General features: G+C 40.1%; 1 protein-coding gene across 4 annotated transcripts in view; it reads right to left on the bottom strand.

The window, feature by feature from the left end:
* Positions 1–27760, bottom strand: part of TTC27 (tetratricopeptide repeat domain 27) — a 521976-nt gene that overhangs the window by 8213 nt on the left and 486003 nt on the right. For all 4 annotated transcript variants that reach the window (XM_029593895.1, XM_029593892.1, XM_029593893.1 and 1 more), the window contains 3 exons: positions 14996–15193; positions 3045–3156; positions 2140–2240 (listed from right to left, as the gene is read on the bottom strand). In XM_029593895.1, coding sequence (XP_029449755.1) covers positions 2140–2240; positions 3045–3156; positions 14996–15193 — 411 coding nt within the window. The remainder of the gene's footprint in view (positions 1–2139; positions 2241–3044; positions 3157–14995; positions 15194–27760) is intronic.

Here is a 27760-nt window from a genome sequence, read left to right on the forward strand (position 1 = left end):
TTAACTCTTCAAGCCATTGTAATATGCCCTTTTGGTTATTTAGGATCAGCTATATAATAATGGCCTTCAGGCAGGATAATTCTTAGTGATCAATGCTCTGATGTCCTGGTGGAAAGAATTAAGGGCATCCTCAAAACATTCCTGGCTCTGGAGATCATTATCAGTCTGCCAATTTCAAATTAAAACTATTTACTTCAAATGCTGTCATCAGCAAGGTAATGACTCTCCGAAGTAAAAAAAAAAAATGGGTAAGAGCCAATCATTTGTTCTAAGACATTCATGATGCTTAGAATTGATTGAAAAATAAAAACCCCCCAACATATTTTGCCATAGTTTGGGCTATTTACTTATCCAGTCTAGGGGATGGCAATACATTAAATACATCCAACAATTAGCATGGAAACTACTGCAGATAAGATTCTTTAGTTTCCCAACATGCAAAGGAGAACATTTGGTGAAACACATCATGTTAGAGAATTTTGGTATCACTATGCGATACGATACAACCCTTTTCAATTACTTTTACTAATTACCTAGCTTTAAAACAGCAGTTTAATTTTATTTTTATTTTTTTTTTGGTAACTCAGCAGGCAGTCACAACAAATGTTTGCAGTTCTTTTTAGGTCCTGAGGAATTATTATTATTAAGTTTTTGAAAACCTCTCCTACTAAGTGACTTCCACCATTAGGACTCAGGAAAATGACTGTCTGATCCTTGAGCCCCATAAAGGCACCATATAATGATGAAAATGTGAAGAAAAAGAGGAGCATCTACAATGGAAAGTGCACAATTTTTTTCCCAGTGCAAAAATCTAAGAAATAAAACAGATGCAATAATCATTTTATAAATATAAGTAAAGAAAAGAAAGGAGACCTGAGCATAAGATGGAAAGAGGAAGTCATGAAACAATCTACTTGATATTTTAAGGACTCTAGCTAGCAGCGCTTTAAAGAGAACATTAAAAAACATTTTACTTGGTAACTAGACCAGTGATTCTCAACTCAATCAGCAGTGACCACCTTGGCCAATCTTGTTTTCAGAATGTCCGGAATAAATATGCATGAGATGTAGTTACATACAATACAGGCAGTGCATGCAACCATATCTGAAATCTGTATCTCATGAAAACCCAACTGGCCAGGCAGTCCCTGAAGACTGGATGTAGATAATGATAGGAAAAGGATAAAATATATTTTTCAAAATGTACTTAGGAAAGAGTTGCAAGCTTCAAAGCCCAATAATCTTCAGAGGCTGGTAAGGCAATGCCAGTGCACAAGCTTTCTGTCATAAGCAAGGAGTTAGATAATTTCTACTGGCGAGAGTACAGAAATGAACAAATGGGTAACTTTACTATTAAACCTAAAGTTTACATTTCTTCTTGGAGGTAGCCTGCATAAAGTGGCAACTGCTAAAACCCTTTAAAAAAAAGAATTTCAAAAAGTTGCTGGGCTGACTGGAGAGCCCATTTTGGTCTTTATCTGCTGCCATTCACTATGTTACTACGATGAGTGATGGTGTTAAACAAAAAGTTAAAAATCTGAGGACCTTTTCTATATTTCTTCCCAGCTCTACTGTAAGCTGAGGAATTTTAGGCAAGAGAGCAACTTCTGTTATCACAAAGTAATGTCTGTAATAAGACACCACTCTGTTTTCAGTGGTTTGAAATATCTTGTATTGAAGCCAACATGCAAAATGGGAGAACTCAACATTGGCCAGTCGGAAGTATGCTGGGAATGTCAAGGTTGAATCCTTGAAATTGCTTGAGAAGTGCAATGCATGGACCACAATGACTCACTAGCGTTCCTTACTTTTATTCTAAAGTGTCTACCTTGTTTAAAAATGACTCGAAGGTTAATCTGTTTTGCAGACTGACAGGGTTTTCCATGGTGGAAATATATGAGAGAGAAGGCTGTGTGTTCTTTTCTGCTGGTGTGATGTTACAATTAAACAGCTATGAAGAAAGTGGACAATCAGATTCATCAATTTCAAAAAGTCATTTTAAAAGAAAGAAAATCATAATACAGGAGAAAAAACCTAGGCCGTACCTGCTCACAGTTAGTTTAGCAGAGGATGATGCAGTGACTGGATGAGAATAAGACGTCTGACAACTGCCCAGAGTGGTGACAATTTAAATCTTACCTTTGCTCTGGAAGATAAACCACGCAGGTTGAGTCGAGCTGAAGAGAGAATCTGCACAGCTTCCTGATGGCTGGATCTGGTTTTACTGCATGTCACTGCCACTGAAAGTCAAAAAGAAAGAAGATCTTTTGGTGGACTCTGCTAACGGCAGCCTGTTGTCTTGAGTTGGCACTTAATTGGAAAACTACTGTTAGGATCTTTCATTAATTACTGGGATTTTAAAAGGTAAGCATGAGGCCTCTTAGAGGCAAACCTCATTATGTTCCTGGAGAAGGTAACAAAAGTCTGCCTTTACTACAGCGTGTTGCTGAATAAATTTACACATCTAACAGGCTAAAAGATGCAGCCTTTAGGTACCTTGTTTAAAAGACTATAGAGAATTCCTCCCGAGGATTACTTCCCCCTCCGCCCATTTACCTCAAAAGCATTAATGGAACAATGATCAGGTATTTACCTGTTCTTTCTAGTGGATTAAGTGCCAAACTGACTGATTGAAAGCGGAAGCCTGCTGAATTTAAACTAAAATCACAGTAAACTGGAAAATGTATTTCCAGCTGTACAAATGATTTCATGTCTTTTTTTTTTTTAAGGGTATTGTACCAGATACATATGAATCACATTTAAGATCCCAAAGCTAAGCTTTACCAACATTTCTATGAATGCCCTTCTTAGATACAGTCCTACTGCCGGTCAGTAGCTCAGGCAGACATTTCCAAATACACATATTTGGGAAAATTCTCGGCAAGCATTGGTGATGAAAACATATAAAAAACTCTTGACATATTACTTTCAATTTGAAACAATTTTGGGGGTTTTTTTTCCCCTTCCCTTTCTTGGAAATCATCACTTTGGCTTGGCCCTCTAATATGCGAATACAAAATGGTATATTTACAAAAGGGATGTACCATGTGCAAGTTCCACTGCTCCTTTTATAACTGCCTTAAATGAGGAAACATCCTTCTCCCAGCCACTCCGATGAGTCTGACATTTATGTGCCTTAGAGAGATACTGTAGAGCCTACCCAAAAAGACAGAAAATGTGCATTCAGAGAATTATATGCGGAAATATTAGTTTCACAAAATGACTGGTAAACACCTGAGAGCCCTTCCATTCCTGATCATGCTCTTAGGTTATGAAAGGAATGATAGGGCATAAAACTTTTGTACAGGCATTGTGACATTATGGGTCTGTTAAGTACCAAAGTTTGGAAACTGCTGTATCAAGGTTTTTCTGATAGCTGAAAACCAACAAAAAAACCTTGCTAAAAAGCTCCAAAGACACGGTGTTTGAGACAATTCACTTTGTGCCCTAATTATCAATTTGTACAGAATTTTAAGATCACTATTATTATTATAGTGAGAAAACTGGTTATGTTGATGTAAACAATATTTTATAACAAAACAAGAATCTAACAGGGAGAGCATTAATTGCTTCCAAACGCCAAGAAAAAAATTCACAACAAACCTAAAAAATGTTTTATAGAAAATGAATTGCTAACCTATATTTGATCCACTCATTATGCCAAAGTCAACAGGTAATTTTAAAGAGCTCCTAACTTGGTGAAATTGTCACACAAACCAGTTACCAGAAACCTGCTAGCTAAAACAACCAATACCAGTCAGTAGACATAACAAAAAGAAAACTTTTAAATTCATCTCAGGAATGTTATTAATTGCAATTTCTTGCAAATACATGCATATAACAGAGGGTGGTGGTAAATGGATTTCACACTCTGAGGAGAGTACAAGCAGTGTGGCCAGGAAATCAGCTCCAGGGCTAGTTCTAGTCAATACTTTCTTAAGTGATGCTACAATGGGGCTAGTGGGGGAAATAGATCTGTTTGTAGAGATCTCAAAGATCTGATCTGCAATTAGGGATGCTCCAGAGGAAATGAAAAAAAAAATTTTCTTTGAGTTTTTCGCCAAATAGATTGCCCCCTAAACATTGGGAGGTCTGCCAACTTCTCGTGGACATCTTTGCATATGCTCTAAGCCAAGCCATACATGAAGCCCTGATAGAGGCTAAGGAGTTATGTGAGAGAAAAACTGAATGACTCAGATCTGAGAAAGGGCTGAATGCCTTTTTCTGCATCTAAAAGTAATTGGAATAGCAACTACCACTATCTTTAGATTGCAGAAAAGGCTTCAGCTTCTGAATTCAGTTATGGAGGTATTTTGCTATGTGAAACTGGTGGATAGCAATGAGAGTGGTGAGCATGGAGCTTTGAAAAACTTTGTGTCAACGTTGTCAATAGTCTATGGTCTTTTCCTGTGGGTGTATTTAAGTGAATTCTTGTCTTTTCATTTCTTCATAGCAGATTTGACCACTACAGACTGGTGTGCAAACTGAATGACACCAAAACCTGGAAACATTTGAACTCTGTATTTGAGATCAAGCTTCCTAGCCAAAGGAGTGTCTGAAATAGGTGTTTCCCACATCCTTTACCCATAACTTTTCCCACATGTTTACCGATTAATATTCCTGTTCTCACTGAATCATTACTACTCGCCGACTTTAACCTTCTCACTGCAAATTTTGACTTTTTTGGTTTCTGAACTTCCATTTATTATTAGTCTGGCCATTTACTAAGGTTCATGATTACCTTTGTTTATTGTATTTGCTTTGATCTTGTTGGTATTTTTTGATATATATCATGTCTATGTTATTTCAATTTCTCTGTAAAGCCTGTTGCTGAATTATTGTTTATTGTAAACCGAGGTGATGTTTTTAACGTGCCGCGGTATATAAAAAATCACGAAATAAATAAATAAATAAATAAATAAATAAATAATCCTCATTTAATAAGACATTGAGGACTGGAAGGGTTGCTGGCTCTTACAAGATGTCCAGAATTTGAAGAAGAACAAGGAGATCTGAGTTGGGGTTATTGTCTTTATGGATATGAACTCCAAGCCTTGATCCCATCTTTTCTATGAATTTGGAATATGTCAGATCCTGGGGAGAGGTGCGATTCAGAGGATGTAAAAGTGGGTCAGAGGGTATTACCCGTAGAATCTTCTTTTGAACCTAATAGCATGGGCTCACTTATCCAGGACTTTAATAACGAAAAGGACAAAAACCAGGAGATTCTTTATAAGAACATAAGAAGCTGTCATACTGGGTCAGACCGAGGGTTCATCAAGCCCAAAATCCTGTTTCCAAACATTAAATAGATCCCATGCCACTAATGCAGTGGCTATTCCCTAAGTCAACTTGATTAATAGCAGTTTATGGACTTCTCCAGGAATTTGTTCAAACCTTCTTTAAACCCAGCTATGCTAACTGCACTAACCACATCCTCTGGCAATGAATTTCAGAGCTTAACTTTGCGTTGAATGAAAAATAATTTTCTCCAATTTGTTTTAAATGTGCTACTTTTTAACTTCATGAGCCGTTCCATCCCCTTTACATGTTATGGAGGCAGTGCATGCAATTTTTCACTCATGCATATTCATTGTGGATATCCTAAAAACCCGACTGGCTGGGGGGGGTCCCCAGGACAGGGTTGAGAACCACTGATCTAATGGGTCCAACTGACTTCCTCACAGATTTCCTGCTTTGGATATATTTTTTAAAGTTTTTATTGTAGTTTTTGCCTCTAAGGCCAACTTCATTTCAAAATCTCTCTTAGCCTGTCTTATCAATGCTCTACATTTAACTTTACAATGCTTTTTTTTTTTTTTCCTATTTTCTTCTGATGGATCCTTCTTCCAATTTTTTTAAATTGTTTTTGGCTAAAATAACCTCTTTCACCTGAACTTTTTTTTTTTGTAATTTTATTTTTATTGAAATTTCAACTTAATTTTACAAAACTATATGTTCAGAGAAACACAGATAATAATATTATTAATTTAAAGGAAATATTACAAACTGATATTCAATGTAATTATATATCTGTATAATAGTTACAGATAATAAGGGAGTCCAATGTACATTAAGCAGACAAAAAGACATACTTAGATTCATCTTCCTGATAAATACCACAGGTTTTGGTTATTAGGATTAACTCATGATTCACACCTGACCTTTTAACCATGTCGGTAATTGTTGGCCTTTCTTGAAGGTTAAGGGTTGTAACTGCCACACCAGCAAGTTACCCCATGTGCTCTTTTCCTCATTTCCATCCTCTAGCCTTTAGGGATCCACTGTGTTTATCCCATGTCTCTTTGAAATCTTTCACCGTTTTTTCCTCACCACCTCCTCCGGAAGGGCATTCCAGGCATCCACCACCCTTCTCCATGAAGAAATATTTCCTGACGTTGGTTCTGAGTTGTCCTCCCTGGAATTTCATGACGTGACCCCTAATTCTACTGATTTCTTTATACTGGAAAAGGTTTGTTGAATGTGTATTATTAAAACCTTTCAGGTACCTGAAGGTCTGTATCTTATCTCCCCTGCACCTCCTCTCCTCCAGGGTATACATATTTAGGTCCTTCAACTTCTACTCATAAGTCTTTTGATGGAGACCTCCCCACATTTTTGTCGCCCTTCTTTGGACCGCCTCCATCCTGTCTTTGTCCCTTCTGAGTTATGGATTTTAGAACTGAACACAATAAGCCAGGTGAGGCCTCAGCAAGGACCTGTACAAGGAGACTATCACTTCCTTTTTCTTACTGGATATTCCTCTCTTTATGCAGCCCAGCATTCTTCTGGCTTTAGCTATTACATTGTCACACTGCTTTGCTGTCTTCAGATCGCTAGCCACTATCACCCCGAAGTCCCTTTCTTGCTCCATGGACAACAGCCCGTTACCCCGCAAGACATGCAGCTCTTTGGGGTTACCATACCCCAGATGCATTTCTTGGCATTGAATTCCAGCTACCATATCTTCAACCACTCTTCAAGTTTCCTTAAATCACGTCTCATTCTCTCTACTTCTTTCAGCATGTCCACTCTGTTGAAGATCTTAGTATCATCCGCAAAAATAAAAACTTTACTTTCTATCCCTTCTGCAATGTCGCTCACAAAGATATTGAATAGGACTGGTCCCAACACTGATCTTTGCAGCACTCCACTTAACACCGTTCTTTCTTCAGAGTAGGTTCCATTTACCATCACATGTTGTCTTCTATCCATCAACAAGTTTGTAATCCACGCCACCACCTTGGCACTCACTCCCAAGTTTCTCATTTTATTCACAAGCTTCCTATGTGGGACCATATCAAAAGCTTTGCTAAAATCCAAGCATATGACACTGAGCGATCTTCCTTGATCTAATTCTTTAGTCACCCTATCAAAAAAGTCAATCAGATTTGTCTGACAGGACCCTCCCCTGGTGAATCCTCGCTGCCTGGGGTCCAGTAGATAGTTCACTAACCTTTCCTTCAGTACAGTCTCCATTAATTTGTCCACCATCAAGGTGAGGCTAACCAGCCTGAAGTTTCCAGCCTCCTCTCTGCTCCCACTCTTGTGAAGCAGGACCATCACTGCTCTTCTCCAATCAATTGGCACCTCTCCCATTTCCAGGGATCTATTGAACAGGTCACTCAGTGGACCTGCCAGCACATCTCTGAGCTCCCTTAGTATTCTGGGATGAACCTCATCAGGCCCCATGGCTTTGTCCACTTTCAGTTTTCCTAGCTTTTCCCATATGTTCTCTTCTGTAAACGGAGATTTGTCTTCTTCACCCCCATCCTCAGTCTTGTTAACTAGCATCTGTCCTTCTCCAGGGTCTTCTTTGGGGAACACAGAACTGAAGTATTTGTTTAATATTTCCACCATATCTTCGTCTCTCTCCACACATTGATCCTGGTCACCTTTCAATTTCACAATACCACTTTGGACCTTTCTTCTTTCTCTGATGTATGAAAAATATTTTGTCACTTTACCTCATTGGCAACTCTTTCTTCCACCTGACATTTTGCTTTCTTGATTACTTTCTTTGTCTCCCATAGTTTCACCAGATATTCTTCCCTGTGTTCCTCATCTTGGAATTCTTTATTATTTCTTGAATGCTGTTCTTTTTGCTTTTATTGTGTCAGCCACCTCCTTTGAGAACTAGATTGGTTTCTTATTTCTCTTACTTTTGTTTATTTTTCTAATATATAGATTTATTGCTTTTGTGATTGCATCTTTTAGTTTGGCCCATTGTTTTTCAACCTCTCCCATTTTCTCCTAGTTCTACCTTCAGGTACGTTAGGTCTCCCCCATAAAGGTATCATCAGGGGGTGGCATCTGCCTTGCAAGTTATCCCCATACTTATTTTACCAAACTGTTAAAGCTGGAGGTCTCCTTGCTAGTTTCTGTCCGAGTCCAATTCCTCTATCTCTTTCCGTTGAAGCAGCGAGCAATGCCCGAGTCCAATTCCCCTTTATCTCTTTCTGATGTAGCAGAGCCCTCAAGTAAGAATTCTGATCTGTTCACCCCTATAGGTGAGACTGGGACTCAGTCTGAGGAATTGCCTCAGCTATAGTGGCGAGGTTGGATAATTCCTTCTGTCTCCTTAATCAAAGAGGTAATCTGGTTAAGTGACTGATGCCTTTTCTGACCTGGTGTGGGCAGTGATATATTCTCTTCGGAGACTAGGATAGGTTCCTGCATCTGAGTGGGAAGCTTACTAGCAGTGAATGGAATTATGGAACATATTGGTCCCGGTGTTTCCAAACGAAGACCCTCCACTAGTAACCTGGATGGAGTGAGGGCTCTTGTTATTGGAAGAGTCAGAGATAATCTGATGCCTTCCATTGCAGATCTAGGATGGGCTGCATACACTTGTGTTGGCAGAGCAGCCTGAAGTGCTGGGTGTTGGGCTTGATACATCAAAAACTTTGATGGAGTGGAAATTTTGAATGCTTTGGAGGAACATGACCGATTGCTTCAATGAATCTTTAGAGAGTTTTATTGAGGAATCTGGTGGAATGAGGATGTTCTTGCACTATGTATCATGAGGTCATGCATCTGAGAACTGGCTGTACTGTACAGCCAGTGTGTAGAAACCTCGAGGTGCATTGATAAAGCATGGGCCGCGCATACTGTGAACATCAGTGCATTGAGTGCATCATGCATCTAATGAATTGATGTGCTGTGTGTCAAGTTCATCGGGTGCAGCATGTATCACGAGCACTGGCAGGATGTGCAATGGATGACCTGATGCGTCACGTGCACCGATGGTGCTGATGATGGTTGCTTCAATAGCACCAGTGCAGATGCACCACACTGAGTACTTATGCTTCTCTGATGCAGGCTCTGATGGGTCCAATGACTAATGTCACTTCTTCGATGCAGGGTGGCTGACTTGACCATGCAGTTTTGGCCTGAGCTGATGGGGAAATCTTTTTCTTTGAAGAGCTCCTGCTAAACTCTTTTTCCGGTGATGCAGATGATGCTGCACTGAGGGAGGAGGATCTACTATGGAGAGATTTATGCAGCTCAATCCTAATCACCTTAGAACATTGGGAGAGCAGAGTCATCCATTTACAAGCGTAACAATTATTTTTATCATGCTCTGGCCCAAGGCACTAACACAGCTCATAGCCATTAGTGGGGGACATTACTGTGCCATGGATGCAGTTTTTGAATCCACTTACTGTTGATTTTTTTCTTCTGACCCAACATATTGAAGAAGCAAGGACTATTTCTTCTTTTTTTTTTAATATCACTGAAAACTGCTGCTGTGGGTGCTGCTGATACAATGAGACAACTAAAGAAAAATGATCAAATTTAAGAAGATTAAGGATTTTTACAGAAATAATGAGGAGAAACTGAATACACGTCTGTGCTGTGCTCAGACAAAAACTGATTGAGAAGGCTCATGAGGCAACATCCCTGCGGGAACTCCCATACGTGCTGGGTAGAGTTCAAAGCTCTACTAGGCTAGGAGAGATGAGTATGTTTGGTGCTGTCAGATAACATCACCCGCATGCAATGGTTAATTCAGTCTGGTTATTGATGGATAATCATTTTAACAGGAGTGATAATGGGTAGTTGAAACTGAATAGGTTTTTCTTTATTGCACAGAAGACCCTAAAGGCCAAATTTTCAAAGGCCCCCATGCACAAATACTGGTTGTTACACGTGTGGCCACCACACACATTTTCTAAAGGGCACGGCCATGTGCGTAACCGATACTCGCACAAGTGCCGGGCCCTGAAAAAAGGGGCGGGCCTGGTGGGTGTGTGGTCTGGGTGGGGCGGGATGGAGGCCAGCCGGGACAGCTGTCCCAGGGAAGCACGTGCCGGCAGCTGGCCAGCACGCAGAAACTACTTCTGCTCCAGCATGCACATGTTATAAAATCGGCGCATCCATGTGCACACACTGGGAACTGCACATACATGGACGCATGCTCGGTCTTTTTAAAATCGACACCTTAGAGTTTTGCTTTTTCTCATATTTTTTTAGTCAATTTAAAGCTCCCAGATGCACTTAGCATGAGTCCAAGATACGTATAGCCCAGTACAGGGGTGTCAAACTCCAGTTCTCGAGGGCTGCAAACTGGTTGGATTTACAGAAGTTTCCTTAATGAACATGTAAGAGAGGCTTGCATGCACATTGCTCATGAGGCTTTGAAGGAAGTGTTCTTTAACGAAGCTTTTGGTTGAGGCAGATTGACTCAGTTTTGTATTTGTCCTTATGTATGTTAATCTTGACTGTTCATGTAATGATGTAAAGTTTTAATGTTTATGCAAAGTTTTAATCCTTGTTTTCCTGTTTGTATTTTAATTTTATTATATTATGTTAATATATGATTGTTTTAGTGTAATTCATGCTGAACAGATTTTTGGAACTGACGAAATATAAGTAATTTTAAATAAAATAAATTGCCTGATTTAAATGCCAATCTATTTCATGCATTCTCATTAGGGATATCCCGACAAGCCAAACAGTTTGCAGCCCTCGAGGACCAGAGTTTGAGACTCCTGCTCTAGAGTGTGGTATTTTTGGTTAGTTAGGTGAAGTTTGAATTTATGTTGGAGATTTTTTTTTTTGGCTTTTCCTGGAAATTATCTTTGTCTTTTCTAGATTCACCTGCAGGGTTCTCAATTTGCAGTAGGACTCTGGCAAATTGCAAACTTTCTGGGCTATAGGATAGACTAACCAGATCTATGAGCTATTTAGTTTCAGTCATGGTGCTGAGGATCTCTCCAGATAGGTGGTGAGCTCATAGATATAGATATTAAAGAGGTAGGACTGAGGCTACATCCCTATCTTACTCATTACCCCTGCCTGAACCTGTTTATCTTTACCTTCCAAGGTTTCGGGGGATGATGAAGGGAACCATAAATATTGACAGCTTATCTTTCCCCCAAAATCCCTTATGGTCATAACAATATGCATGGTAATGGTGTAGAAAGATGCAACAGTGATGCATGTTTAAAGGCAGGGGACCATGACTTATCTCTGATATTTGCCAATGTGTGGAAATATTTCCTAAGCTTGTCCTCAATACCTAATTCATCTCCCTTTTTCCCCATTAAATACTTCTATTTACAGATGCCTTTGGGGGATCATATCTGATTAGGTTAAGGTTGCTGATGTAGGGAGAGCCAGTAGAAAGCAAAGGTGTGTAATCAGAGATACAATCTACAGAAATAAAAAGGTAGTATTAATATTTCTGTATAGATAATTGGTGAAACCTCATCTGAATTACTGTGTCCAGTTCTGGGAGCTGCATCTCTGAAAGGATATAAACAAAATAGAGGCAGACTAGTAGACAGCTACCAAAATGGTGCAAAGTCTGTACCTTAAGCCCTATAAATATGTATGCCTTAAGGAACCCAGAGGAGTTGGGGAGATATGACAGACATTCAAATACCTCAGGGATGTGAACTAGAGATGTGCATTCATTTTTGCTGAATTGGACAATTTCAACGAAATTGTCTAATTCGGCATGGTTCGGAGGACCCGAATCCCAAAACAGATTTTCCCCAAAATTCGGGAAAAATTCATTTTTCAGGTTAGCATGGGTGGAGGGGGAACATTTATTTAAAAAACCAAAATACCCCAAACCCAACCCTTCAAATTGACTTAATAACAACCCCCCCCACCATCCCAATCCCCCCCCAAAACTTACTGAAAGCCTTGGTGGTCCAGCGGGGTCCCGGGAGCGATCTTCCGTTCTCGGGCTGTTGGGCCTCCCAGGAATCAAAATGGCGCCGTGGCCCTTTGCCTTTATCATGTGACAGGGACTACCGGTGCCATTGGTCAGCCCCTGTCACATGGCAGGAGCAATGGACATCCGGCGCCATCTTTGAAAATGGCACGGGCCATCCATTGCTCCTTGTGACAGGGGCCGACCAATGGCACCGGTAGCCTCGTCACATGGTAAGGGCAAAGTGCCGACTGCCACCATTTTGATTAGTGGCAGTCAATGGCCCGAGAGGGAGAGATCGCTCCCAGGATCCTGCTGGACTACCAGGGCTTTTAGTAAATCTTGGGGGGGGGGGGCGGAGGGGGGGGTAGATCGGGATGGTGATGGGGGTTGTAATTAAGTAAATTTGAAGGGTTGTGGTGGTGGGGGGGGTTTTTGGGTCCTTTTTGCCGAAAAAAAAAATGTAGGAAAACGAAGTTTTCCATGAAGTGCCCGACCCGAAAACTTAAAACTAAGCACATCTCTAGTATGATACACAAGGGGTTAAGCATTTTTTGATATAAAGCAACTTCTAGAACAAGTGAGGGCAAACTCAGAGCACAACAAAATAATATTTCTTCACAGAAGGGGTGGTAGGTGCATGCAATGGTCTTCAAATGGAGGTGGCAGATTTAAAAAGACAGTATCAGAATTCAAGAAAATATGAGAAAAATACAAAGAATATTTGGTTGTGGGGAGCTGAAAGTAAAGCCAGAGATAGGGTCTAGCGGTTTTGCAGTAGTCAGGGAAAATGGCAGACTGAATGACCTTTTAGACTATCTGCTATCATGTTCTATATTTCTATGTTTACCCTTGCTAATATTACTGTCTTAAATTTAACAAAAGCAAGTTGTGTAAACAGAAAATATTTTTATGCAAAAGTTGCTCTATAAGATCTGATAGAGAATACTGAAGAACTGTATTTTCTTTTTATATTATTGCAATCACATGAAAGCTGCTATATTTTATAATTATGCATTTTAGGTTGTTAAATTTAATATGAAAAACCAAAAAAATACTTGCTAGCAATCCTCTCTAATGCCACTCATGGAAAATAAGGTTGCAAAGCCTATCATGTCAATAAATTTAATGCAACACTACAGATATTCCCCAAGCAATAGTCTTCTCTTCTAAAACAGCAAGAAACAGCTGTGGCACAGATGTTCCATAGCGGTGTTATGTCTTGAAGTTGAAAGGCATACAAAAAACATATATAAAAGTAATTTTGAAATAAAAAAGCAACTGTCTAGACAGATAGATGTGACCCATGTTTTATAGGGTCATTAATTCTGCAATTAGATAATCAAAATAATTAAAAGCTTGACAGGGTGAAGGCCTCATTTTCTAAAGGAACATTTCAATCATCAATTCTGCACTTGTGAAATTTATACCCCAATACCTGGGAAACTGTCAGCAAACATGAACACTTATATCCAATAAGAAAAGTTGAACTGCTGGCTCAATGATGTCACAAATATATGTAACAATTCATAAAAATGTCTGGTTTTGAAATTTGTTACAACCACTAAATGCATTTTCAGGGTTATACAAATTCTCCACATTTCAATTTAAACATGCAAATATGCAAAGACAAATTTATAAAATTTAAAAAGGCTTATGTAGTGTAGCTGTGAATTGTAGCATTTCCAAGGTCACCTTTGATACATTTCAAAGTACTGTATTTTCCAGTGTATAAGTCACAGTTTTTTCAGTAATGTCAGTGGTTGCAACTTATACACCAGTGTGACATAAGACACACTTTATTTCCCCCAAATGTGGGGGAAAAATGTCTGTGCGTCTTATGGAGCGAATATAAAAAATAAACAAAAAAAAAACAAACAACTAACTACAACCCCCCACCCTCCTGACCCCCCCAAGACCTGCCAAAAGTCCCTGGTGGTCCAGCGGAGGTCCGGGAGCGATCTCCTGCACTTGGGCCGTCGGCTGCCAGTAATCAAAATGGCGCAGATGGCCCTTTGCCCTTACTATGTCACAGGGGCTTCCGGTGCCATTGGTCAGCCCCTGTGACATAGTAAGGGCAAAGGGCTGTCGGCGCCATTTTGATTACTGGCAGCCGACGGCCCAAGTGCAGGAGATCGCTCCCGGATCTCCGCTGGACCACCAGGGACTTTTGGCAGGTCTTGGGGGGTTATAGTTAATTAAATTTAGGTTGGGATGGGGGGGGGGCGGGTTCTCACAGAAAGAGAACGATCAAAGTTTTCTGATCTGGGGAGTGGACCAAAATGGCCCTCCCCAGATCCGAAAACGAAATGGGGACAAAAAAAAATTTTATGCACTCCCCTAATTTGCTCCATAAGACGCACAGACACCCGGGGACAGAGCCGGTTTAGCACACCATTTTTTTTTTTTAATTTCCCCCCTCTGAATCCTAGGTGCATCTTATGGAGCGAAAGATACGGTAATTTATTTTTGTATTGGAAAAATTATAGCATAAATGCATAAGACTCTGTACAAACAGGTCATTCTTATACAAAGGTGTGACTTAACTACCAACTTTTTCGTAAAATGGCTGTTTATAGAGGGATGCGACTATACACCGGAAAATACGGTAAAACAACTTCCCTAAGATGTTGAAACGATTTTAAAAATAAAAGTGATGTTAGGCTCACCCCATTACAGTTATAAATTCATTCATTTTCAAACAAATTTAGTCAGCTTTCCTCTACTCACCAAATTCATGTCATTAAAAAAACAAACCATGGAGTAAATTCAGACCCATTTCCTATCTGAGGACACCAACATATGTGGTTATGAAGGAGAAACACTAACCTTTTCATTATCTTCTTGGTTACCACTCTTCCCATTGCCATATAGTTTAGCATATAGCTTCCAGATTTCTGCATCACTCGTCTCTCTTGCAGTCACTCGGCCAAACAACTCCTGCAGTTTCCCTTTCAAGCTTGTGGCTAATTCTCCTTTCCGATCCGCTATTCCTTCCACCACTGCCCTCACCAGAATTTTCAGCACCTTAAGGAATAACCAGCAAAGGGGGGATCAATAAGGCGCTGCACACACAATTTTGCCTTATCAAGTATTTACAAGTGACTTCATCACAAACCTTTCTTCTTATTTAAGTATTTGGGCACAGTTCATAAAAGCCAGAAAATAAAAGCCAAGGTAATTTAACTTTTGCAGCAATACAAAACATCTAAAAAGGAGTGTGATAAAGAATTAAATGTAAAGGCAATAAAGAGATACAGGGGATAGTTAATGAGATTTTACCAAGCTGTTAAAGTTGCATACACATGAGAAACTGCAGGAATAAAAAAGTGTAAATTACATGCGACATTTATGAAGCCAAGGGAAAAACACCTGAAAAGGGATCTTAAAAGAAAAATAGAGAGCAACAGGTGAAGTTTACTAAAACTGCAAAGTATGCACCAATAAAACATAAGCAAAGAATTGTACAAGCAATGGCAAGGGATTAAACTATTGTCAAGGTAGCAAAAAGTAATCCCAGAGGGTAAGAATATTAATTTTTTTTTAAAAGGAAGAGGAATTATGCTAAAGATCCCTTCAAAGATGAGAGTGAGAAACAAAGGTAGGAAACAAAGCAGAAATCACTGACTTTTTGCTTTCTGTGTTTAGAATGGAAAGGTTGCTACAGACAGAAATCTTCACAAATATACTAAACCAAGTATTAAGAAAAAAAAACAGAGGTTTACATAACCCAAGAGAAGGCAAAACACACCAAGGGTTAGAGACTAGAATTAAGGCATGGATACGTAACCACTATAACTCAGAATTTCAGGAATTAATCACTGCATGTGTTTCTGATTTGCACATTAAAGACACAGGTGGATTAGAATGAATGGTACATACTCCAGTTAGAAGGAAGTTACAAGTGGGATCCCACAAAGGTCAAATCTTGCTGTTTATACTTTTCTCAATGATGTGGGGGCAACAGTAAGCAGAAATATCAAAATCTGTACAGATAAACTGTTTCATTCTGTAAACAGAATTCATTGATCTCGATGAAGGAACGTCCAAGTTCAATCATTAGGGGCTGCAGACAGGTCTGATTTTCAGCATAATCACCATGAGCATTCATAAAATATATATTTGCACATATTTGACTTAAGAGTCAAATATGTGCAAATATATATTGATAGATATTGCAACAGTAGTAGTCAAGGGATAAGGCAGTACACATGCACCAATACATTAGAATTCAATAACAACCATTTGTTTTCTCTCCTTAACCCCCCCAAGCTGCAGACATTACTATCAATATACGATAGAATGCAAAAAACAAATAACTCCAAGGGTCGAGCTTATTAACAAATTAAATCCATTATCCATCTGTGACCTAAAATTGATATAGTTACATGGCAAAGAAAGTCACTTTGTAGTGGAGCATCTCCGTGTAGTTAAATGGTCAACCCTGAGCCTGAACTAGTTTGGCTCGCAGGTCCTCTGGTATTGCAGATAAGATCCAATCTATATTTGCTGATGGAAAAACAGCTTCTTTTCCGAATTTTCCTCAACCGATTTACATTCCAACATATATAACTCCAGCACAGAAGATGTCCAGAGCCAAAGTCCGGACATGTCTTTTCCAGCCATCTTACCAAAATAAGCTTTAAAGCTCCCAAGCAGCCCTTAACCAGGAATAGCTTGGGAGGATTCTTCAAAACACACCTTGAATCCACATGTCTCAAAGAAAACATAGCCGACTATGGAAATATATCCTTAATTATTTGCTAAAAAAAATGTAGTAAGGACTCCCAACAAACTTGCACCGTTATACAATCCCACAAAATGTACGAATGTTGCAGAGGATTGCAAACATTTAAGACATTTATCAGAGACTGTGAGCTTTGCCAAAAAAGCCTTACTAGGTCAAATAATTATTCTATTGAGAATCTGAAAATGTAATTCTTTAAATAACATACTGTTCACTGCTCTCTTTACTAATGAACTACATGTATATATATATCTTCTGTGAGTATTGTAAATCACGAGACAGGGGCAGATTTCCAAAGCCTATGCGTGTAAATCCAGGTGGATTTACGCGCATAGGGGGGGTTATGCGCACAGAGCCTATTTTGCATAGGCCCGGCGACGCGCGCAAGCCCCGGGATGTGTGTAAGTCCCAGGGCTTGAAAAAATGGGCAGTGCATGGGCGGGATGGTCCAGGGGTGGGGCGTGGGAATGTCCAGAGGCCTCTCCACTGCCGCTGGGCCTGGGGATTGCGCGCCGGCATTTGGCCGGCGCAGGCAGGCATAAATAAGGAAACTAAGGTGGAGGGGGATTTAGGTAGGGCTGGGGGAAGGGTTAGGTAGGGGAAGGCTGTGCGGCTCGGTGCGCGCAAGTTGCACAATTGTGCACCTCTTGCGCGTGCTGACCCTGGATTTTATAACATGCGCGCGGCTGCGTGCGCATGTTATAAAATTAGGCGTACATTTGTGCGTGCCGGGTTGCGCGCACAAATGTACTCCCGCGCATACCTCTTAAAATCCGGCCCAAAGTATTTAGAATTATTGTGAACAATGTCATACATTCTTGAAATAGAAACTGTTTTCCCAAACAGGTGTAATAGCCACTGGAAGGAGTCATTTGTCAATCTGCCATTATCAAAAGGCTTCAAAGAAGAAATATAACTACGTTACTGCAAATATGTTAAGAAATCATTTGCTTGAATATGTAAATGTTGACAATAAAAAGGAAGAGAGTGAATTTCCCCAGCTTGCAGATTAATAAAAAGCTGTAAATTTACAATGCCTTGTTGGTGCACTATATGAAAATGCTCATTTTCAGAGCCTGGTGAAAACTGTGGGTTTCCATAGATAAGTAAACAAAAAGCCCTACCCTTATGTAACCCTAGAAGACTCCTAAGATAATTCCACCTCATTTGTATAGATCTTACAATAATGTGGGATATGTAATAAATAGGGCAGACTATAGGGATATGCAAAATTTTCTTCCATTTCAACTAAATTTTTTGGAGTGCCTAACAAACACTTACTCAGCAAACTCATTCTACAAACTTCATCTTTGGGAACCATTAATCTGGCAATAGATAACTGCGCCCTACCATGCCTCCAGAAAAATTTGGAATACAAGCTCCAAATCACTTTTAGATCTTTTTGTAACATTATCAAAGGGACCATTTGTAATATGTATATCAATTTAGGTATTAAGATAATCTTAACTAGAGCTAAACATCCCATGAGAGACAATGGAAAATGTTTCCAACTCTCAAGTTTTTACAAAATTCCTGTATTAATGGAGAAATGTTTAAAATATACCATTTATCTGGATTACTGTGTATCTTAATAGCTAGATATTTAATAGTATTTTCAGCCCATGTTATTGGAAAATCAGGCCCGGAATCTTTCAAATGACCTATGTCCAATGCTTCAAATTTAGACAGATTACATTTCAGCCCAGAGCAGCTACCATAATTTCCTATTATCTGTAACACTATTGGTAAGGAAGCGATCGCATCTGTCAGGATCATTAAGATGTCGTCCGCAAACATCATTAGTTTTAGATCATAATTCCCTGATTTAAAACCAGTTACCTAGACATCCTGTTTCAATTTGTGTATGAGTTGTTCTAATGTGAGTATAAACAACAAGGGAGATAGAAGGCATACCTGAAAAGTTTTAATGGTGCACAATCGACAAACCTTTTCTGTTGGAAAGAAAGTAGAACAACTAGGAGTCATGAAATCAAACTCCAGGAAGTTACACCCGGTCGCTGTTGCTCACCTCTTTCTTCACATCCCCGACTCTATTGGGAAGACTTGTGGCCTCAACCAGCCATCGCCAGCCTGCCTACCGCTCCCAGGCCTCCCAGGGTGGCACAGACACCGCTGACCGCCATCTTGCTTTCGGAATAACTTAGGCACGCGCGCTCGGGCCAGTCTTAAGCACATCATGGCGGGAACCTCGGGGGCATCCCCTCCGGATGACATCAATCCTCCTGCACATTTAAGTCAGCTGGCCCTGCCTATCTAAGGCTTGGCAACGAGTTCCCTCTTGCTAATTCCGCTTCGCTCACTGAAGGACCCTTCATTCCAGCTTCTACTTCCATGGCGTGCGACGCCCAGGGTACCCGCTCCTTGGGGGCCTCTCCTTCGTCTCTGGCTATCCGCTCCTCGGAAGGCCTGATGCCTTGGACTTCTGCCTGCCCCATTCTCTGGGGCTTTCCAGGAACCATCGCTACTCCAGCCGTGAGTACTCCACTCTGCGGACCATTACCATCTCTACAGAGGACTTCATCAGTGTACCCCGCTCTGCAGACCATTACCATCTGTCCTGAGGTACCCTCCTTGGGTATCCCCCCATTCCACTGACCAGTGGTACCTCAGTGTCTGTGAGACTTTCTCTGGCACCCCCTGCTCCATGGGTAGTGCTGCTCTCTCTCTTTAATAAAGACTCTAGACTTGAACTGTGTCTGACGTCAGCTGAGGCCTCGCCTCCCAACGGTGAGGCTCACGGGGCTCCTCCCCATGGGCAGTACCATCTCTCACCTTGGCCTAGGGCCCACACACCCACTAATCCTAACACAGGAAGGACGACTCAGAACCAAAGTCCGGAAACATTTCTTCACAGAGAGGGTGGTGGATGCCTGGCATGCCCTTCCGGAGGAGGAAGTGAAGACAAAAACAATTAAAGAATTCAAAGGGGCATGGGATAAACACTGTGGATCTCTAAAGGCTAGAGGATGGAAATGAAGAAAAGAGTGCATGCTGTAACTTGCTGGTGTGGCGGTTACTACACTTAACCAATAAGCCTTCATACTGCTGATGTAACTCCATCATTGCTCTCTGCATCAATAGCAGGGGGGAAAAAGGAAAAGGGGAATTAGATTCAGACAGCAACCAACAAAGGCCCTGACTCTTACAGTCTGGGAAACTGATAAGTATGGGTGACCTGTACGGTGCGGCAGATACTACCATAAACTTGCTGAGCAGACTGGATGGACCATTTGATCTTTTTCTGCCGTCACTTCTATATTTCTATGTTACCCCTCCCCAGAGCAAAAGAGTTGAGTCAGACCCATTTCATGAGATAAAAGTTTTAGGGTCTTTATACAATAATTGAACATCCAATCTTATAGAACCAAATTTTTCCAAAATAGCATGAAGAAATCCACACGACACTCTGTCAGAGGCCTTCTCAGCATCAAAGCTCACCACCATGGAATCTCGAGGTCTCACCTTCCTACAGATTCCTAAAGCCAGCAAGAATCTTCTTATAAGCATAGCAGATATTCTCCCATACACAAAATGTATTTGTTCTGGGGAAAATAGACTTGGCAGGATCAGCATTAAATGGTTAGTTAATATGTTGGAATATATTTCCATGCCTTGATTTAATAATAAAATAGGTCTAATTGAGCTTAGGTGTGCCAAATTCTTTCCTGGTTTGGGTAATACTACTATTGTCGCAACCTTCATAGTATCTGCGAAAGACTCATTTTCTATCACATTAGAGACCCTTCAAAGGTGGTCCCACCAAATCCTTTTATAAAACAAGGATGGGAGACCATTGGGACTTGGAGATTTTTTATAATGGGAGCTCTTGAATTATATTATTAATCTCTTGCTCTGTAATGGGATTATTTAGTCTCCTTAAATTGTCCTCCATAAGGTGAGGAAGAGAAAGACCTTCAAAAAATTCTGTCAATTTATCCTCATTCATATTTTCCTCTGTATGTAATGTATGAAAAACCTTCCCAATCACTCAGTATTTGTAATCCAATGATTCTTGTTGTCCCCTAATGCCCCCAATAAAATTAGAAGTTAAATGAGCTTTAGCCAAATTAGCAAGCATCTGGCCAGATTTATTGCCATATCTGAAAAGTTTGTGCTTGAAAGCAAAAGTAGCACCCACTGCCCTTTGATGAATAAGATATTTTAAAATTTGCTGAGTATATCTAACTAGTCATATCACTCACCAATCTGTGATTTATTAGAGTTTTATCATAAAATAACTTTTTCCAAATCTAAAATAGCCCTATTCCTCTTCTTTTTCTTTGCTGCCACATAACTCATAATTTCACCACTTAGTTCAGCCTTAGGTGTTCCCAAAATAATACTGGGTCATTTGCATGTTGGGTATTAGTAGACAGAAATAACTGCCATTTATTGATCAAAAATGTTTTAATGTCTGGGTCAGTATTCAACCAACTTGGCACATGCCAATTCCCAAAAGAACCAGACATTTCATGCATCCATCTTGCACACTACAGGGCTGATGGTCTGAATTACTAAAGCTTCTATCTTAGCTAAGATAACTTGATCAAACAAATTAGTAGACAGTAGAATATAATCTATTTGAGATTTAGAATCATGAGCTCTAGCATAATGGGTATAGTCCTTTTCCCTGGGATGGAGAACCCTCCAAATCTCCAACAAATTGGGTTTATCACATTAAAAAGGAATCCCTTTGCCCTGGGACAACTTGGGGAGTCTTGCCATAGTCCATTTATCTAACTGAATGTCACCTACACAATTAAAATCCCCTCCTAATATTATCGGTATAGAACTAAATTCTGATATATGCGTAATCAAAGCCATAAAAAAGAAGTGAGAGTAATAAGCGCATAAATTGAGGTGATTATCAAGCCTTTCTTTTATTAAAATGTACATCATGATAAGAGAATTCTACGAGAAAGGAGACTTTTTGTAAATCATAATGACCATCCTATTTTGCTTAGATGACCTGAGGAGAATATTTGATTGTACCCTCTCTTTCTGTTAAGTGCATTTCTTAGCACGATTAATATATGATATTTTTTTTCTCTCTTGATAGGCGAGCCCATGCCGGCTACATTCCAAGAGACATATGTAATTATAGTATTCCTATCGTACAGTATCTAAATATATATAGAGCCACCACCATATTGTCAATACTAGAACCCGTGTAGTGTGGGAACTCTGCATACGGAGCCCAATGAAAAAAAGCTCCTCAATATCCAAAACCGTGTCTTGGGATTACAACTCAGCAAAGAGACCCATGGCAAGAAGTATGTACACCAGATACCGGCTTGACTATTCATTCCACGAATCCAAACCCTACCTCCCCCTCCCCAACAGACTCAGCTCAGACTCATTCCCCCACCCTATATCTTTTCCTATCTCACAAACCCCAAATTCACCAATTTAGATAACCTCTCTTCTTCGAGACAGTAGGATTTACATAATATCCGAAGCAGGTGCTATCCCAACATAACTATTTAAGATTATTCAACAGAAAAAAACCAGACAATTTGAATAGTTGCACAGTCAAAACAAACATTAACCAGACTTTTTTTGCCACTGTAAGTCAAAGACTATAATTATCATTGCCAATCCTAAAAATGTTGGATTGGAAACAGACATTGTAAAGTTTTTATATGGTTACCAGATTAAGGGCCGGATTTTAAAAGGGTTACGCGCCTAAGGTACGCGCTTAACCCTTTTAAATCACCCCTGCGCGTGCCGAGCCTATTTTGCATAGGCTCAGCGGCACGCACAAGCCCCGGGACGCGCGTAAGTCCCGGGGTTTGCAAAAAGGGGCGGTCGGGGGCATGACCAGGGGGCGTGGTTTAGGATTGGGGGCGTGTTCGGGGGCATGTGGGCAGTCCAGGGGCATGGCCGAGTGCCCCAACACAGCGGCCTGTGTCGGGGCCTGGCACGCGTAAGTTACTACTGCCCGGAGGCAATAGTAACTTTTAAGATAAAGGTAGGGAGGGGGTTTAGATAGGGCCGGGGGGGGTGGGTTAGGTAGGGGAAGGGAGGGGAAGGTGCGGGGGGTGAATGGAGAGCGGCCTCGGAGGGAACGGGCAGCGCGCAGGGCTCGGCACGCGCAAGGTGCACAAATGTGCACCACCTTGCGCGCACCGACCCCGGATTTCATAAGATACGCGCGGCTACGCACGTATCTTATAAAATCCCGCGTACTTTTGTTCGCGCACGTGCGTAGATTTGTAAAATCTACCCCTAAGGGTCCAGATAATCCATGAACTGCTTAGCCGCATGAGCCTTCTCAAAAAGATGCGACACACCATCACGTCAAATATGCAGGTGGGTTGGAAAGTGTAAGGCAAATCAGATCTTTTCCTCCACCAGGATTGAGAAAAGTAGGATAAATTCCCTCCATTTTTGTAGAAACTGAATTCAAGTAGTCTTGGGAGATTTTAATAGTTCGATTTTCATAGCACACAATATGTTTTCTGTGATATACTTGCCATATGTGTTTTGTTCTGAGTGAAATTGAGTAATCGTGCAATAACCACACTTGGGCGCTTCTCACCTGCCTTGACAACTCCCAGCCTATATGCCATTTTGATTTTTTTAAGACAGAAGTTTGCCTGGAATGCTTATCGTAACACCACTATATCCATTATTTGGAATTTGATTATACTTTCCTTAACAACGAAACCATTTTGGATGAAAACATCGTTCAGTGCTCAGCTCTGATGGAAATATCGCTTTACAGCTTTAAATAAAAGGACATTTCTAAGGTGATGTCTTACTGGATTAAAATGGACATTTTTTGATTATTGCTAATGTATAAATCGATGTTTGGGTATATATTTTTTTATAAATGGTCAATTATTAATGCTGTGTTACTTGTCAAAATAAATTTAAAATTTTGGTTATTTTAATATTGTACAGTCCTCATTAATGGTTTTTGTATTTGTATGGTATACAGTAGCATAGAATACATCTGGTACATGGATATACCATACAAATACAATAAAAAACATTTCTTTCTAACATAAAAAGCTCTTCTCCTTCACCCATATTTACATAGTATAAAATTAAAACAGTTATCACTGTTGTATAAGTTTCTATTAATGAATGTAATGAAGGATCCCTTTATTCCTTTTTTTCTCGATATATGATGTAATATCTGAAACTGCATAAATAAAAATTTTTTAAAAAGTCATCACATTTCATTTATCTCGACTTGCATTATCCCTCCACCCCATCTAAAAAACCTCTATTCTCTTATAGTAACCTTTCCCTAATAACCAAACATGATACCCAACTTGCAGCAATCAGCCCCTAAATATTTATATTGGTATTATTACATTCTAGCCTTCATGACTTTTTGTATATAGGGCCTATATCTATCTCTTAACCCTGATGGCATTATTCAATGCCTATAGTTTAGATTGTAGCCAATATTAGTAAATAGATCAGAAGTAAATTATTTGAACAGCCATGTTTTTGTGTACCTCCTAAATTATACACAGTACATCTGTGAACATATTTCTTTTGGCAAACCATTCTAGACTGAAAGCACTCTCTTTGTGTAGTTCCAAATGCACCTCATCCATTCCTGTGACTTCTAGAAATTATTTATTTGTTCAGACCAGAAATGCCTCTCTGGTGTGTAGGGCCTAAGCTTACTGTACAGGTAACTGGGCCCCAATCTATTCTTACTCTTAAATGTAAGCATAATTATCTTGAATTTACATCTTGCTTCAATCTTGCTTCAATCGGCAGCCAGTTTAACATTTTCACAACAGAGGAAATATTATCACTCCTATCCAATCCTTCCACTATTAATAGCAAATGAGGCTTACTATGGACAAGTGTATTAGAATGCACCTGGGGTACAAATATAAACACTGAACGGGCAAGTATTGCATTGAAACTAACCAAGCAAAAGAACCGGGCATGTTGTTATTAAGCTGAGAAAAAGTGACCAAAGTCAAGCCAAAGTTGAATGCGTGTTTGCTTATATTAAATTTAAGGTGGAAACTGCCAAGATATCATCTTCCAACCATTAGATTCTTTTTTATCATTATAACACCTAAGATATGGGTGTATCTTCTAGGGCTAAGGGGGAAAATATTTCATGCCTAAGGGGAAGAGATTCTTTAAGCAGAGAATGCTGAAATTATGCAACATTTTTTCAAAAGTTTGTTTTGACTACAAGAATAACTAAGTAAAACTGGATACATTTCAGAGGAGAAACGAAACTGCAGGGTAAATCGGTATGTTGATGTAATTAGACTCTAGGGAAACGTGCTACTTCTCTGGCTTAGCTTCCCAACGTATTTGAGGTTGTGAAGGAATTTTTTTTTTCATCGCGTTGTAGAATTGGTGACAGATGCACATTTTTTCAGTCTCTCATTCGATTATCAATTAAAGATAACTGCCAGATAATTGTAAGATTTTTGTAAACAATCAAATTTATGAAATACACACTACTACTACTACATGCCATTCAGGAAATGATCAAACCTCAAAAACAAAACAGTCCTTACAGGACATTACAAATAATCCATGTTTTACACCGCTATGGAGCTCATCCTCTGAGCACGGTATATATCAATCATCTTCATATTCAAGTATAAAAAAGAGAAGGTAAACAAGGGGATCTGGTAAACAAGCTAATTATTGGGTTCATTTTAAAAGCCCGGCACGCGCAAATACCAGGAGACATGCGCATGGCCACGCACATATCTCCTGGTATGCGCAGAAGTGCCGGGCTCTATGAAAGGGGTGGGCCGGGAGCGGGGTCTGGGCGGGGCAGGGGCCCACCGGGACAGTGGCCATTAGGCCATGCCCTGGGGACGCGTGCACCGGCAGTCAGCTGGCTGGCACGCGGAACTTACTACTGCTCAAAGGAGCAGATAAGCTAAAAAAAAAAAAAAAAAAGAGGATAGGATAGGTCTAGGGGTTGAGGAGGAGAGGGGAAAGGGGAGGAAGACTAGGTAGGAGGATAGGAAACTGGGAATGGGCCGATTGGCCATGCTTTTTTTTTTTTTTTTAAATCACCCGCCCCTTGCGTGCGAGAGTCATGACCCGCCCGCACATGCACGCAGATATAAAATCAGGCGCACTTGTGCATGTGGGTAAAGTATTTTATAACATGGGCGAGGCAACGCACATGGTATAAAAATCGGCACATCCGTGTGCCGGGAACTGCGCGCATCTTTAAAAATCTACACAACAGATATCAACTTCATTGGTTAAAGAATCTACAATGAAGACGCCATTAGACTTAATAAGACCTTCTAAGCAGATGTAAAAGCTCTTGGCCAAACAAAGCACAAACATTGTTGAAGTTCCATGCTGGATACTGAATTGACAGATCTTTGATCTTGCTTCATTCCGACCAACCACCTATAAATTAACTAGGTCAAATTTAAATCTCTGGATTTCATTGGAAAAGGTACAGAGAAGGGTAACCAAAATGATAAAGGGGATGAGTCAGCTCCCCTATGAGGAAAGGCTGAAGAGGAAGTGGCTTTTCAGGGCTAAAGGGGGATATGATACAGGTCCTTAAAATCATGAGTGGAATAGAATGGGTACACGTAAATCAGTTATTTACTCTTTCAAAAAAATACAAGGATTATTGGGCACCCCATGAAGTTTGAAAATAGCACATTCAAAACAAATCTGAGAAATTATCTCACTCAATGCACAATTAAGCTCTGGAATTTATTGCCAGAGGAAGTGGTCATGGCAGATAGCATAGCTGGGTTTAAAAAAGATTTGGACAAGTTCCTGGAGATGTCAACAAACTGTTATTAACCAAGACGACTTAAGAAATAGCCACTACTTGTCACTGCGCAATAGCAGCATGGGATCTGCTTGTTGTTTGGGATCTTGCCAGATACTTGTGACCTATGTTGGCCAATGTTGGATACAGGATGCTGGGCTTGATGGCTATCGGTTTGACCTAGTATGGGAAATTCTTATGTTATGTGTTTTGTAGATAGAAATTAGTTTGTAAAGTTATATTCTCATGAGTTTATGATGATATAACTCACAAGCAACAATACAAGAAATTTTGCATGCTCACTGACAATTGAAACAAACAAATAAAATTGCAAACCAGTGCATATTTGTTGGCCATATACTTTATACTTTTTTTTTTTAAATTTTGTGCCACACTATCAAGTTTGCTCAATCCCTGTGGCACAGCAAACCACATTTTGCAAGATTCGTCCCTTACCCTCACCAGCAAGAGAACAGTAGCACTTTTTACCTGTGTGTGCCTCATTATGTCAGTTATAATCTGATATGTTAACATGCAGAACCAGTGGGTCCTGCGAGATTACATCAGATTGAAGCTGGCAATGGAAGTGCACACTGGTATGAGGTGCTGCTTTCCTCCTGCCGGAAGGAAGGAGGGTATTGGTAAGATTACTAGAGTTCTGCTGGGTGAATCTAGAATACTTGTTCTCTGTAGTGCTAATAGTGAGCTCCCAGTTCATTCTGGTAGGACTAGGGAAGTGTGGTGAACTGTCCCCATGAAAAAATGTAGTAATGAACTCTCAAGCACATTCTTAAGTTTTGTCATCACAAAATATTTTTAGACCCAATACAAAAGAACAAAAGAACATGCCATACTGGGTCAGACCAAGGGTCCATCAAGCCCAGCATCCTGTCTCAAACAGCGGCCAATCCAGGCCATAAGAACCTGGCAAGTACCCAAAAACTAAGTCTAATTTCCATATTACCATTGCTAGTAATAGCAGTGGCTATTTTCTAAGTCAACTTAATTAATAGCAGGTAATGGACTTCTCCTCCAAGAACTTATCCAATCCTTTTTTAAACACAGCTATACTAAC

The sequence above is a fragment of the Rhinatrema bivittatum genome, chromosome 3, assembly GCF_901001135.1.
Source record: "Rhinatrema bivittatum chromosome 3, aRhiBiv1.1, whole genome shotgun sequence".
NCBI lineage: Eukaryota > Metazoa > Chordata > Amphibia > Gymnophiona > Rhinatrematidae > Rhinatrema > Rhinatrema bivittatum.